Raw genomic sequence first — 14,753 nt, 5'->3', positions numbered from 1 at the left:
ATCTTCATATTGCTCACTATTACATACTGCACAGAGCTTGGAACAGAGCAGTAATAGGATGTTATATACATGATTATAAAGTTTCAGTGACATATTGCACAGAAGAAGAATTTATGATAATCACAGTTACACAGGATTTAAAGAAAAACAGAAGTTAAAGTTTGAGATAAGAATACGATGTGTTACCTAGTACATCATGGGGAATGTGCAATGCCATCAGAAATATTATCAAAATAGTTGGAAATGGAGAAAAATATTTTCATTTTTTTAGAATGTCAGTTCAGAAACTCTAGGTCCAGAGTACAGTGAATACAATTTCATCAAGGCCATCAGTAAGGTCTGTCTGGGAATGCACACATCCACCTTTATTCAAGTTTTTTATCAATAAAAAAAAAAATGTCTTTTTCAAATTTTTTTCCAGACCAGTAAACTAGGATAAAGCAATACTATATCATTGAGAACATGTCCCTCAATAACTAGCCTGACTTAAAAATAATTGAAATTAACATAATAGCACATCTAGCATCATCAGCCACAAGATTCTAACTGTACATTGATTCTAGTCCTGGTATCTAACTTAAGCCATTAAAATTAACATCTTAATTAACAAAGATACCAAGCTATGAGATATAAATGTATCTTGGGAAATGCAGTAAAACCAGGTTTAAAATGGCTTGGTATCTTTAACATTTATTATACCCAAGGTAAAATACTTTATACATTTATATCTCATTCTGAGATTTTTATTTAATAAGGTTAAAAACACCTTATGGTAACTTGTTCTGGTAAAATACTTATAAGCTCTGTATTACTAAAATCTTGGTATTTCTACCCTGGCTCCTGCTGATGAGACCTCAATAAAGGTCGAAACCGGTCTGGGTAGTGGCCCCCTTGCCTTTAATGCTTAGCATCATACATCTCCTCAAGGTGATGGGCTGTGCATTAAGGGTAAATATTAAGAATGGTGATCAGAGCTTATTCTACCTTTACCATGAATTGCCTTGACTTGCACTACTTTGAGGGTCAGCTAGACTTACAATACATGCAGGCACAAACTTGACTTGTTTGTCTGTTCGCTTACTTGGGAAATGGAGTAAAACCAGGTTTAAAATAGCTTTGTATCTTTAACATTTATTATACCCAAGGTAAAATACTTTCTACATAATATATATAATTTTTTTTTTAATATTTCTCCCACCTATAAAAGATATTATTTGTAAACCTATAGTACATTTTGTACCATTGACAGGCTAGGAATATATCTCTTTTTTTCCTATTTTATATGTTTTTTTGTATTTTTCATTTATTTTTTAGTCTGAAAACTCTGCTTTAGAGACCAAACATGAAATTTTTTCAAGCCACTTCAACCCTCCAATAAGCGAAATGATGGTCTCACACTAGGTGATGACATTCTTCTCCTACCTAAAGACAATCACAAACATCCATGCCTACAGCAAGATTCAAACCTGCAGCTTGTTGGTTGGAAATCTGGCATGCTATCTGATCTCAGCCACATATTTGATTTCATGTTAGTTTATATAATTTGCTTCTGTCCTTCTCTTTCTTGCGCAGTCTTTTTGTAGGATCATAATCAAGTTTGGCATAAGTATTTCGATCTCGGAGTAGTAAATTCATTTTTCGGTCATATGAATTGATATCTAGAACCATGGTATTTCCCTTGTCAGCTCTGGTGATGATTATGTTTTTATTACGTTTTAAGGAGCTAAGAGCTTTCAATTCTGATGGTGGGATATTTAAGTCTGATAGTTTGGCATCATAGATTATTTTGGCTATTTTGGAACGAAGTCTATTGGCTTCAATACTGGAAAGATGGATGATGTTTCTTTGATCAAGACAGCTCAAGAAACTGAACAAGTACAAGTTACTTGATGAAACCACTCCCTTAGATGAAGAAACAATAAAAAAACTCAGGATATACTATGCTAGACCTCCTAGAATATAGCGTTTACCTAAGTTTCACAAGAATAACATTCCACTCAGACCTGTTGTGGATTCTATTAGCAGCCCGACTTACAAGTTATCAAGATTTTTATCTAACCTTCTTTGTCCTCACATAGGCCACTCAGCTTCTTCAATTAAAAATTCCACAGAGTTTCACGCAAAAATAAAAGACATTCAACTGTTGGAAACTGACATGCTAATTAGCTTTGACATTGTCTCCCTCTTCACTAATATTCCCCATAAGGAAACGGTAGACTTGTCAACTCAAAAATTTCCATCTGATATTGTTGAATTATTCAGATTTGTTATCACGTCTGGTTACTTCACTTGGAAAGAAAAAATTTACAAGCAAGAGGAAGGAACAGCAATGGAGTCTCCCTTATCACCAAACTTAGCAAACCTGTTTCTAGAATACCTTGAAGAAAAAATTTTCATGTTTAAAACCCAAACCAAAAATTTGACTACGATATGTCGATGATGTCGTTGCTGTCTAGGGTCATTCCGAACAAGAATTGCACATGTTTTTAGATAAAATAAACCTTCATCCTCGCATCAAATTTACACTAGAAAAAGAATCTCCACATGGTATCTCCTTTCTGGATTTACACATCCAAAGAAAAGAAGATGGTTCAATCTCCACTTCTGTCTATTGCAAGCCCACATTTTCAGGTCGCTACATTCACAATTCTTCTGCTCATCATCCATCTCAAAAATTTGGCATCATTAAATTATAGTAACCAGAGTACACAGATTCTGCTCCTCTGAAGAATCTCTAAACCAAGAATTGAAAATGATCAAAAATACAGCCATACTAAATGGATACAATCTTAAAACAACTCAAAAAATCATTCAGTCACTTCCCCACACATCAACCTAGACAAGAACAAGCCCATGCCTTATGTCAAAGGCATCTCCGAACGTCTTTCAAAAATTATGAAGAAATACAAACTTGCTACTACCTACAAATCCATCAACTTGTTACCTACTCCGAAAGACAAACTCTCACCTCTGATGCTACCTGCCTGTAAAGGGTTCCATGCTCCTGTAAATTGTCTTACTATGGACAGACAGTAGATCTGTTCATGAACGCATTTCAGAACATCAAGATCATATCTGTCTTATCAAACTGCAGAAATCTGGCCTCGTTCAACACGCAGTCAAAAAACCAAACCATAGGATCCATTGGGAAAAGGCCAAACTTCTACATAGATCTTTATATAAACATTAACGTTTATATAAAGAAAGTGCTGAAGCCCTACTTCACAGACCAAATCTAAACCATAATGACGTTCTTGATATTCCTAAAGTATGGAAATTGTCATATAAAATTGTGTAAAATAATTTTTTTATATATATGTTATCTTATTTTAACGTATTTTTTTTTTCTCCCTCCAGATATATTTTAATTCTATAACACGCTACTGCACGCATATTGGGATTCCATTGTAATCATGCGCCCTAACTGTATGTTATTCCTAGTATTGTTTGAATTAATTGTACTGATGATGTCCTAAGATACTTAGGATGAAATATTTACTTATTAAAACTTATTACTGTGGTTGTTATGTGTGTTTGTTTAGTCAAGAATAATAACAAGCTATAACAGGGGTGGGACCTTTTTAAGTGTGCATGCTAAAATCGGCAAATCTTTGATGCAAAAGTTTCTCACTTGCCAACTGAAATTTTGGGGAACATATTATGTGGTTAAGTATTGCGAGAACCTTTTCAAATAATCAAAAAATCACACCAGAATGGTAAAATTAAAGAATATTGTAACAGTGATTATTGTAAGTTATGTCAGATTGAATGAATGTAAAATGACGGAATTTTTACTTCCATTCTTCAACTTTGTTGATAGTGTGAATATTTTTTATTTGCATTTAAGTGTAATTCTAACTGCCATATAAAGCCTCACAATTTAAAGACGTAAAACAGGAATTGATAGTGGTAGTTGGTACAAATGATTTGAAAGGAAATAAAAAGGCTATGAGTGAGGATGTGAAGGAATTGCTTGAGGTAGCAAAAGGAAAGAGTGAGAGAGTTAGGATGGTGAGTCTGTTGCCACGGCATGACAGTGAAGAGTATAGAAGGAGAGCCATAATTGCTAATGACTATGCGTGAATTATGTTTGATGAGTGGTGTGGATGTGTGGAATGAATTTGATGGGCAAAAGGATTTATATAAAATAGATGGATTACATCTAAATGGATTTGGTGTGTGGAGACTTGAAAAAGGTGTTGTTGAATGTGGTGGAAGTGAAGTTACAGAACCAGGGAAACTAGAGTTATTAAGTGGGGGGTAGATTTGCAGATTTTAGGGAGACAGTTAAGTGTGTAAATGTGTGTAATATGCCCAAGCGAGTAGGAAAAACCATGAATCAGAATGGGATAGTTAGTATAAGGCATCAAAATAGGGATGGGACAAATCGGTTTCTTCATGTATACAAATGCCAGAAGTATTAGGGACAAGAGGGAAGAATTTTTGGCCTTGGTTGGCACTTCCAGACCACAGGTTATTGGCATTAGTGAAAGATGGCTGACTGAAGATGACACAGCTAGCGGGATTGAATGCGAGGGGTATGGTGTGTTCAGGAGTGACAGGGAGAATAAAATGGGGGAAGAGGAGTGTTATTGATGATAGCTGATGAGCTACAGCCAAGAAGAATAGAAGTGAAACTGCTGGATAGAGAAAAGAGCACATTTGAGGCTATTTGGTGTGAGCTTGAAATTAGCAGAACTAAATATACAGTTGGGTGCTGCTATAGACCAGGTGATGGAATAGATGGTGGAGATAGTATGCATAAGCAAATAGAAGCAATAAGTGTAAGGAGGATAATTATTATGGGAGATTTCAACTATGGTAACATTGATTGGAAGGAGGAGAGGACACATGGGAGGAAGGAATTGGATTTTATGTGGTTATTAAGGGATAACTATCTGCAACAGCATGTAACTAGTGGTCAGAGAGTGCTTGAACTGGTAATTGCATCTGAGAATTTGACTGTAACGAATATGACCACGTTGCCACAAATTGGTGAGAGTGATCATAGGGTCTTGACTTGGGAGGTGGCTAAAGGTGTGGATTTTACAATTAAGACAGGGTACATGTGGAATTATCGGGCTGGTAAGTATGACAAGCTTAGGAGATTGATTGGTTCAGTGCCATGGCATGTACAACTGCAAGGACTAGAAGTTGATAGTGCATGGGAGGCGGTAAAGAAGTGTTTGCATTAAGCAATGGCTGACTATATACCTAGAGTCCGAATAATAAATCAAGTAGGGATTAAATGGATGAATAACACCATTAAGCTTGAGCTGCAAAAAATGAAACAACTATGGAGGAAATTTAAGGAGAAAGGTGACCTGCAGGCACATGAACGGTATAAAGCGCAGGCCAGAAGGGTAATAAGTGTGGTAAGAAAAGCAAAAAAGGATTATGAAAGAACATTGGCCATGCAGGCTAAAGAGAATCCTAAACGGTTTTTTCGATATGTTGCAAGTAAAAGAAAAAATGTATATATGGCAGAATGATTTTAAAGAATGCCGATGTTAGGGAGGTAACCAAATCAGCTGATATAGTTGAATTACTGAGCGAGCACTTTGCAAGAATATATCTTCCAGGTGGTGACATTGCAGAAATGAACGAACCAATAGATTATATGGGAATTGTAGTGAATGAAGTGGAAGCGAGTAGTCTATTGCAAAACCTCAATGTCAATACATCTGTGGGTTTGGATGGTATACCAGCTTGTGTCGTAACTGAAGCGCTAAAGAATTGTCAGTAACCTTGACTATTTTGTTTAATTTAAGTCTCGGGTCTGGGTTAGTCCCGAGGTTATGGAAAGAGGGAAAATAATTTCACTGCATAAAAGAGGTTCCAAGACTGCTGTTGTAAATTACCGACCGATTAGCATATCAGGAATCGTTGCCAAGGTCTTGGAGAAATTAATCAAGAGAAGAATACAGGACTGGATAGATGAAAATGGGATACTGTATTGGGAACAACATGGTTTTGTGAAGGGTAGGTCATGCCTCAGTAACTTGCTCATGTATTATAACACGGTGACAGCTGAACTGGATAAGGGTAATGGGTTTACAGTGATTCTACTAGATCTTGCCAAGGCCTTTGACAGGATACCACATGTTACTCTAATCAGTAAACTGGAGCAGATGGGGATGGATATAGGGTTGGTGAGATGGATAGGAGGGTGGTTAATGGAGAGATACCAGAGAGTGGTTTATTCAGGAGTGGAGTCCAAAAGACAGCTTGTGACTAGTGGTGTGCCGCAGGGTTCTGTTCTTGGACCACTACTTTTCACTTTGTTCATTAACGATATAGGAAAGGATCTGAGAGGAAGTGTTCACTTGTTTGCTGATGATGCAAAGTTGGGTAGAGCAATTGTGAGTACACAGGATGTCAAAATTTTGCAGGATGATTTGGATAGTTTGGAGGACTGGGCTGGGGAAAATGGATGTCAATTTAATGTGGCAAAGTGTAAGGGTTATGCATTTTGGAGTGAAAAGATTAGCAGCAGAATATCAGATTGGTGGAACCGTACTCCAGGAGATTGATGAAGCCAGGGATTTGGGAGTGTTGGTGGATAGCGAGTTAAAGTTTAGGGGGCACATTGCTAAAGTGGCCAAACAGTTCATCAAATCACTTGGTTGCTGTATATCGAGCCTTGTCAAGACCCCATCTAAACTAGTGTGCCCAGATTTAGTCACTTAGGTTTCTTCTTGATGGGGAGGTGGTGGAGAGGATCCAGAGGTGAGTGACCAAGATGATAGCAGGTCTATGGAATGAACCTTATGAGAACAGGTTGAAGATTTGTGGGTTGCAGAAATTAGTTGATAGGTGGAAAAGGGGAGATATGATTGAGACATTCAGATTGCTAAAGGGTTTCTATAGGATTAATTCAAAGGATATTTTTGAGATCAGAACTGGTGGTGGGAAAACTCGGGGACATCTATGGAAGCTGGGCAAGAGTGTGGTTAGCAGCGATGTTAGAACTAGGTTTTTTACTTGGAGAGTGGTGAATGAGTGGAATAAGCTGCCAGAGTCTGTTGTGGGTGCTATGACCGTGAATGAGTTCAAGGCAAGGTATGATAGATACTGTGTGAATGTCGAATAGTTGCTCTTGACACGATGTTAGGGCCTCCCTCGATGAGTCTGTCGACTCCTTGGAGTCGCCCGAGATAATAATAATAATTTTTAACATCAGCAAAATTCTGAGTTTTTTTTTTTTTTTTTTTTGTATTTTTATAAAGATCAATCAGACATACTCAAACCAAACATTAGTACAATTATAAGCTTACCTACACACACGTAAATGAAAGAGAAGGGTACGCACTCCATCTAATCACATGCAAATAACACTTCATAATCCTGAATATTGATAATACATTTCCCATAGTTTTAACAATAACTTACCATCTTTACTCGAATATAACTTGTCCTCGCATATAGCGAGGGCAAGTTATAAGTATCATATATTTATATAGAATTATGTAATATAAGTTATACATTTTTCAGCTTCAATTTTGGGCAAAAAAAAGCATGAGTTGTATTCAAGTAAATACGGTATGTTTATAGCAATGTAAAGAAAATTTGCATTTATATCTAAAAAATTAAACATTAAGTTGACAATAGATACTTCCAAACCATATTTTAATGACTTATGATTTAATTAAATCCAAATCTACTTATATACACACTTTAGAAAACCGATAAATTTTTTACGAAACTCAAAAAAATATGCACATAATACCACTGATATAGCATCCTAAACTCCTCTTTTGAAGTTCATGAGTTTTCCACATGCCATTGAACAACATATAAGGAGATACTGTTGGCTCTAAGCATATGTATGTTTGCCTTATATGGCAGTAGATGCTACATGTGACAACAGTTTGTATATGTACAGTGGATTCCACCATCGGTTAATTGGGACAGCCATTTATTTGGGACAAATATTGAAGTATGGAAACAAATCGAGAATATAACCCAAACTTGCTTTCCTTATTTGGATCCCCCCCCCCTGCACTTTATTGGGGCAGTGGCTGTAGATGGCACATGTGTAGTGAGTTGTATAGAAAGAGTGTTGCTGTAAGTCAGTGCCAGGATACAGAGTAGAGAGGAGGTGCGTGTTTTGACAGTGTAATAATTCTACTTACAGTGACTTAGGTGGCATACTTTAATTAAAACAGGTGTCTTAATTTTTTAGTAAGAAGTGTAACTAACAGTGTAGCGGTATTTAAAAATCGCTTTACTTGACAAAATAAAAAGCCAACTGTCTAACACCAGTCATCATCAGTTGTCAGAAATAACTGGTGTTCCAGATTCTACAATCACATGTTTGATAGGCCAGTAAGACAAATTGTGAGAAGAATGGGTGCCTTGTGTGATGGACAACAGGGAAAATTCCAAAAATGGAACCGAGAAAGCAAGGATCCATACACTGAGGAAGCTCTCAATCAGTGGTTCTCTATTGTAACTGGATGAAGCATATGTATTAATAGTCAAATGTTAAAAACCAAATCGAAAGAGTTAGCTAGAAAGCTGGGACATGTGAGCTTTAAAACTACAGATGATTGGTTATCGCAAAGGAAAACCAGATATGAAATTTAAGGAGGCACATGGTGAGAAGGACAATGCTGATACTGTGAACTGAACATTGGAAATCAACTAAACCACCCCAATTGCTGCGGACTTTTCGTCCTGATGAAATCTGTGGTGCTGCCAAAACAGGTCTTTTTAGCATGCCACACCAGACCCTGAGCTATAAACTTGCAATGCTATCAGATTCAAAAATAGCAGTTGATTGTTTTACTATTCTGTAACTTGTTGAGAAGTGACAAACGGAAGCTGTTGGTTATTGGAAAAAGTGCCACGCCTCGATGCTTTAATGCACTTAGAATGGGCAGCTTGCCAGTTCTGTATTATGCCAACAAGAATGCATGGATGACTTCTGTTATTTTTCTGGAATGGCTAATGAGTTGGGATGCAGAATTGCAATGAAATTCAAGAAACATTCTTCTGCTTTTGGACAATTGTGCAGCACACCCTCAATTAGATTGTTTGAAAAACATTCAACTTGAATTTCTTCTTGCTAACACCATGTCCCTGGTAGCCACTGGATGTGGGAATCATAAAAACTTTGAAGATATATTACAGAAGGTTTGTACACTACATCCTTGAAGAAAAATCTACTGACATCTTCAATGGCCAAAGAAATCAGTGCAAAGGTTACCATTTCACAGTATCTGCAATTTGTTGCAGATAGTTGGCAAGAAGTAAGTAGCAAAACAATTCAGAACTGCTTTGGTCACTGTGAATTTAAGAATTCATACCAGGAAATGGCAGATTTGACCGATAACGAAAATGAAATCATTTTAGAACTGTAACACCACCTCAGAAACTATGAATAGTTTTTATGCATTTACAATTTATGTCTTCAATGTTACAATGAAAGTGAAGATTGCGAGTATGCAATTGATGGACAAATTGCAACAAACACTCTTTGATTACTCTCCTTGGAAGACAAGGAAAGTAATCAGATGCACCTGAACATGAGCAAGTGACTAACCAGGAAGTCAGGAAATTTATTGTTGAATTATTACACTACTTTGTGCAAGAAGGAAATGAAGGCAGTCTGTTATCTGAATTAGATACCTGTGCTGATTTTGTTCATTTGCAGTCAAATGAACTGCAAGGGAACAGTTCATAATTGTTATGGGAAAATATGCTTCTTTGATACCTACTTGTAATTAACCTCTTTAGGGATACTGATACAAGTATGTTTAGGTTTTTAAATGGTTAACAAAGGTATAATAAAAGTTTGTCTGTTTTTAGACTTTAACATTTTGTGATGTTTCAGCTTTTTCCATGAAATTTTGTATAATTGGGGCTGTGTTCTCCACTGCATGTATGTATGTATGTATATGTGTGTACACACACTGGTGTGCAAAAACCTAAGAATGAACATTATTTCTGATTTCCGAAGATTACAACTACAAATTCAGACAAATCAGCTTGTGGCACTTTTGTATAACTGATGATTTCGAGTAGAAAGCAGGTACATATTCAAATTTTCGAATTATTATATACAAAGGAATCATGTTGTAGCACCTGACAGGATAAAGGTGAAAGGTTGTGCTTGAAGGAAGCTCTTTTTGTGAAGGAATGAAGTTACAAATTCAAAGACATCATCTAGATGATTTCACATGGGAAAAATTTACTGGAAAGCTTGAAGAAGGCAGCAGAATTACTGATATTGCCAGAGAGTTTAGAATCTCATATAGCATTGTATCCAGGCTCTGGACAACGTTTGAAACCAATGAAATGTGTTCCAGATGTCTGCTAAGAGGTTGTCTGCACTCTACCATGGCAGGTTTTTGGTTATAACAGCAAAATATAATCAACACACCACTTCAGGTTAGCTTGCAAATCGGCTCCAAGCACACGTTTGTGAATATCTCAACAAACTGTGGCAAGACTCTGCAGCAAGTAAGCCTGAAGGCCTGTAGTCTGTTCCTTTATCCACAGCTCATTGTAGACCATGTTTTCAGTGGTGTGGTATCCATAAAAATTGGCAGACACTAGATGACATTTGATCTGGCATGAAGGTGGTACTGCTTACCATTGCGAGAATGTTCTTGAAAGGCATAGATACGATGGTACTGTGGTCATCGTGTGGGGGTCATTATGCTTAATGGATACTCTGAGCTTCAAGTGCTGGAAAATGAGACTGTGAATGGTGAACGATATTGCAACGAATTTCTTCAACATCATGTTCAATTGTTCCATGGTGCTAAAAGTGAAGAATTCAGTTTTAAGGATGACAATGCCACGCTACATTGTACACAAGCAGTGGAGATATTTATGGAGACCCGAGGATATTAATCGAATCAAGTGGCCAGATCCCCAGATCTCAACTTCATAGAACATACTGGAATGCAATAGGAAGACGAATTGCTGCTCGAAATTCCCCTCCAGAAAACAAACAAGGCCTTATTCTTTCTCTGGAGAAGGACCCAGTTGGCCTCAAGAACTCCTGAATCACTTGTGTTAAGCATGGTACGACATTGTGAGAGCTGCATTGCAGTTCAGGGTGGACATATTCCATACTGAAATGTCTTTCTGCATAGTTTTCTGCATGCACTGTACATTAATTCCTTCCTTAGGATATTTGTGACTTTTGCCAAAAACATATTGCAATTTAATTTGTACAAAATTTATAACACATTTTTGATGTAATATAATTTATTAATATGCTGGCAATAAATTTGTCCATAATTAACTGTAGTCATGAAAATTTTTTTTTCATGACTACAGTTATGAAAAAATGTAGTTCATACTTAACTTTTGGACACCAATGCGTATAGAGCTTGACAGATTATGTAAAAACCCTAATTGCTTTCTTTTAATTTTGAGAAGATGCAATTACATCTGTATCTTCTTAAAGTTAAAAGAAATTGTTTGGAAAGTTATTTTTTATTAAATAAAAAATATTTTACCCATTCTACAACTGCCCACTAGTTGGCAAAAGGTACTTGTCATGTGCAAGTGGGTGTGTGTATTTGTTAAGTCGTGTGTGTGTGTATTTCATTCTAAAGCAAGGAGCGGGAGGGTCCCATTACATATTTCAGTGTATTGTATAAATACAGATACAGATTATTAGTTAAATAATTGGATTGCAATAATCAAAACAAGACCTTGCTTAAGGAATTCATTTTCACAGAATGCAAAATGCTTCCACAACTTCCTCTGGATTTTTAATTTTTTTTTTTTTTTGCATTGTCTTTTGACTAATTTAATTTGTTTTATTTTGTAGTTAAATCCTAGATTGAGGAGTTATGAACAAGCTAGTTCATTTAGTATAGCTTTTTTTTATGCATTGTAAAAAATGAGGGTAATAACTATAAGTGTAATAGAAAGGTAAGTTCTCATTATCATTATATAGCAGCGAACAAATTAATCCATGCACTCACATTTTAAAGAAAAATTTTAATTTTGCAAGAAAATAAGTACAAAAATTAAACTCTAACTTTACATAATAATTTATATGTGCTCCTCTCTTCCTAATAAGTTTATTAATTCGCTTAGGCATGGACACTACCAACGTAGAATATATTTTTCTTATTTCTGCATCTCGAAACCATACTTTTATAATGGATTGTATTAAGTTATCCTTTGTACCACAATTTAATTTTCCAAGTCTCTTTTTTCACTATGGCCAAGATATTTTCTATTGGGTTAATGTCAGGAGAGTTACCTGGTAACTGAAGAAATTGGATGTTATGATGTTTGAGGAACTATTTCACTTTATTTGAAGTGTGGCTTTTGGAAGATGAGTTCTTTGTCTTTCTGGATCTCTGGGACTACTCTTTTCTCCAATATTTTTATGTATTGGTCACTTTTCATTATATCTCAACAGGCACAAGTGAATCTGGGCCGGCATGTGTAAAACAACCACAGAACATCTTTTTAGCTGAGTGTTTAGGAGCTTGTTGAAGGTGGGTGGGAGACATCTTCTCATCTGCAGATTTTTGACACATATGGTATTCATTCTCCTTGGACAAAGAAATGGCTCTCATCTGAGAATATGACCTTCTTCCACTTCTACACAGCCCAATCTTTGTACAATTTTTCCCATGGAACTTTTTTTTCTGCATAGCCTTCATCAACAGTTGATTGGTCTGTAGGCAGGCCTTCTTCCAGCAATTTTTGACAGACTGTCATGTCAGTAACATTGATCCCACTATCTGCATAGAGTCTATTTAAGTCTACAGAAGACAATCTTAGATTCATTTTGCTATTTTGCCCACATTTTCTCTTTCTTTCAGGAGGAAAGGTACCTGTCTCCATAAACCTCTTTAAAATTGCATTAACAGTACCCAAATCAATACCACACTCATTGGCAATTTTATCTTTGAGTCATGATGTGTGCTCAGAAAGAGTACATATTTTTGAATGCTTTCTTGGAGATGTATTCGTTTTATAGTTACACAAAACAAATAAAACACTATGAATGTCAACTTGTTTACACTATTAAAACACAAAAGACTATTAATAAACATCGTAAAGACAGTTAAAATTGCAGCACTCAACCAAAATAGTGAACTAAAATAAAATCGAAAACAGTAAACTGAAAGAAAAACCAAACCAAAACAACAATTTGATGAAAATTCAGCCTTTTTGGATTAATTTGTTCACTACTATTTTTCATCATCAAATTCCTGACATTTACCCTCAAGGGGTGTACAGGATATGATAGTACTACATGAAAAATTTACATAATGGGGGGGGGGGGCCTTGTTTAATCGGGCAACTCCCCAGCTGGCATGAAATTCTTTCATGTTGTACTATCATTTATATTGTTGTTTAAGCCAATAAGAATACAATTTGGTCAGCTAAATCTCAAATTGCCAGCCCATCCTCATTTGTTCAGTATCCATGTAGATACCTAACAGGGTGCACCAAGAGAATGTGGGGATTGGACATTAGGTCAGAAGCCCTGGTCCGTTCTCTGCATTCCTTTAAAGGAATGCTTTGACCCTTAAGCACCCCAACACTACTCTTTATGTAATTGTTATTTTTTGCACAATTTATTCTTTATCTCAAAGAAAAAAGGAAACAAATTATTTAAGATAATTTTAGTTTAGGTACCGAAATAAAAATATTGGAGGGAATTTTAACATCATCTGATTTCAAAAGTTTATGAATTTGGATAATGTTTAAATTTAGTTTTACCCAAATGTGTATATTATTATCATTTTACATATTTTCTTTATTATTCAAATGTTAACCAAACCATCCTTTTTAATGATGTAATCATTAAATAATATAAATTATTCCAGTGGCACAGTCTCTCCAGGGAAGAACAAGCAAAATACTATGAAATGGCAAGGAAAGAAAGGCAGATTCATATGCAGCTATATCCTGGATGGAGTGCCAGGGATAATTATGCACAACATAGTAAAAAGAAAAAGAGAAAGAAAGACAAGAATCAAGATGGAGGTAATAACAAAATTTATTATTATTATTTATTTATTTATTTTTCATTTCAGTTCACTGCTATTGAATTTTTGTTCATATAATTTCAAAGTGAATTATTTGATTTTTGGAATGAACAGAAAATATTAAGTTATGAGGTTTGCTGCTTACAGTGGCATGGGTATGTTATGGTATGCTTAATGTTCATAAGAAAGGCTTCTCTTTTGGAACTGTTGCAGTCCATCTCATCAGCTAGTAGTAATTCAGCAGAAAATAAATTGAGATCAAGGAAATATTTTGATGTGTTCTAGTGTAATAAAATTACTTTGCCAAATAGTAATAATTGCATCATAAACACAAATATTATCACTATTTACTCTGAAAGGCTCTGTTTATTGTCTTCTCTGGCAAAAATGAGTTTTTCTCTCTTGAGCTCTGTCTAATAAATGAAAGAACTATTTTTATCAATACTCACACCATTGATAACAGTGTAACTTATTCATAAGTTGAATAAGTTATACTGTCCAGTTTCCTATTTTGAAATTGCAAAAAGAAGTATGCAACTACACTTGAGAATGTGTTTAATTCAGGAAGTTTACTCGTATTAAATGTTATTCCTTTTTCCTCCTTTTTTTCATTGATCCTATTCTCTAGAGTAGTGAATATGGCTGACAAGAGAGGAGACATAAAGTAGAGCTGAATGGTAGGATGGGGAAAGAGAGTATTATATGATGATTCCATGATATAAGGTGTGCTTGATGGGAGCAGGGCAAAACTATTTTCTTGATATGGATGTT

The 14,753-nt window shown here is 35.7% G+C and overlaps 1 protein-coding gene across 5 annotated transcripts in view; it reads left to right on the top strand.

Moving 5' to 3' along the window:
- LOC150095888 (protein pangolin, isoforms A/H/I/S-like) overlaps positions 1-14,753 on the top strand; it is a 441,413-nt gene that overhangs the window by 341,490 nt on the left and 85,170 nt on the right. For all 5 annotated transcript variants that reach the window (XR_016549928.1, XM_090409125.1, XM_090409123.1 and 2 more), the window contains one exon: positions 13,821-13,980. Coding sequence is in view for 4 of the 5 variants with exons in the window: in XM_090409125.1 (XP_090265251.1) it covers positions 13,821-13,980 (160 nt within the window). In the remaining variant the exon portion in view is untranslated. The remainder of the gene's footprint in view (positions 1-13,820; positions 13,981-14,753) is intronic.

This window comes from Typopeltis vanoorti, chromosome 19 (assembly GCF_054136105.1).
Source record: "Typopeltis vanoorti isolate ZY-2024b chromosome 19, IOZ_Tvanoo_1.0, whole genome shotgun sequence".
Classification (NCBI taxonomy): Eukaryota; Metazoa; Arthropoda; class Arachnida; order Uropygi; family Thelyphonidae; genus Typopeltis; species Typopeltis vanoorti.
Note: the sequence above shows the minus strand (reverse complement) of the source record. Positions and strands in the feature narration are given on the sequence as shown.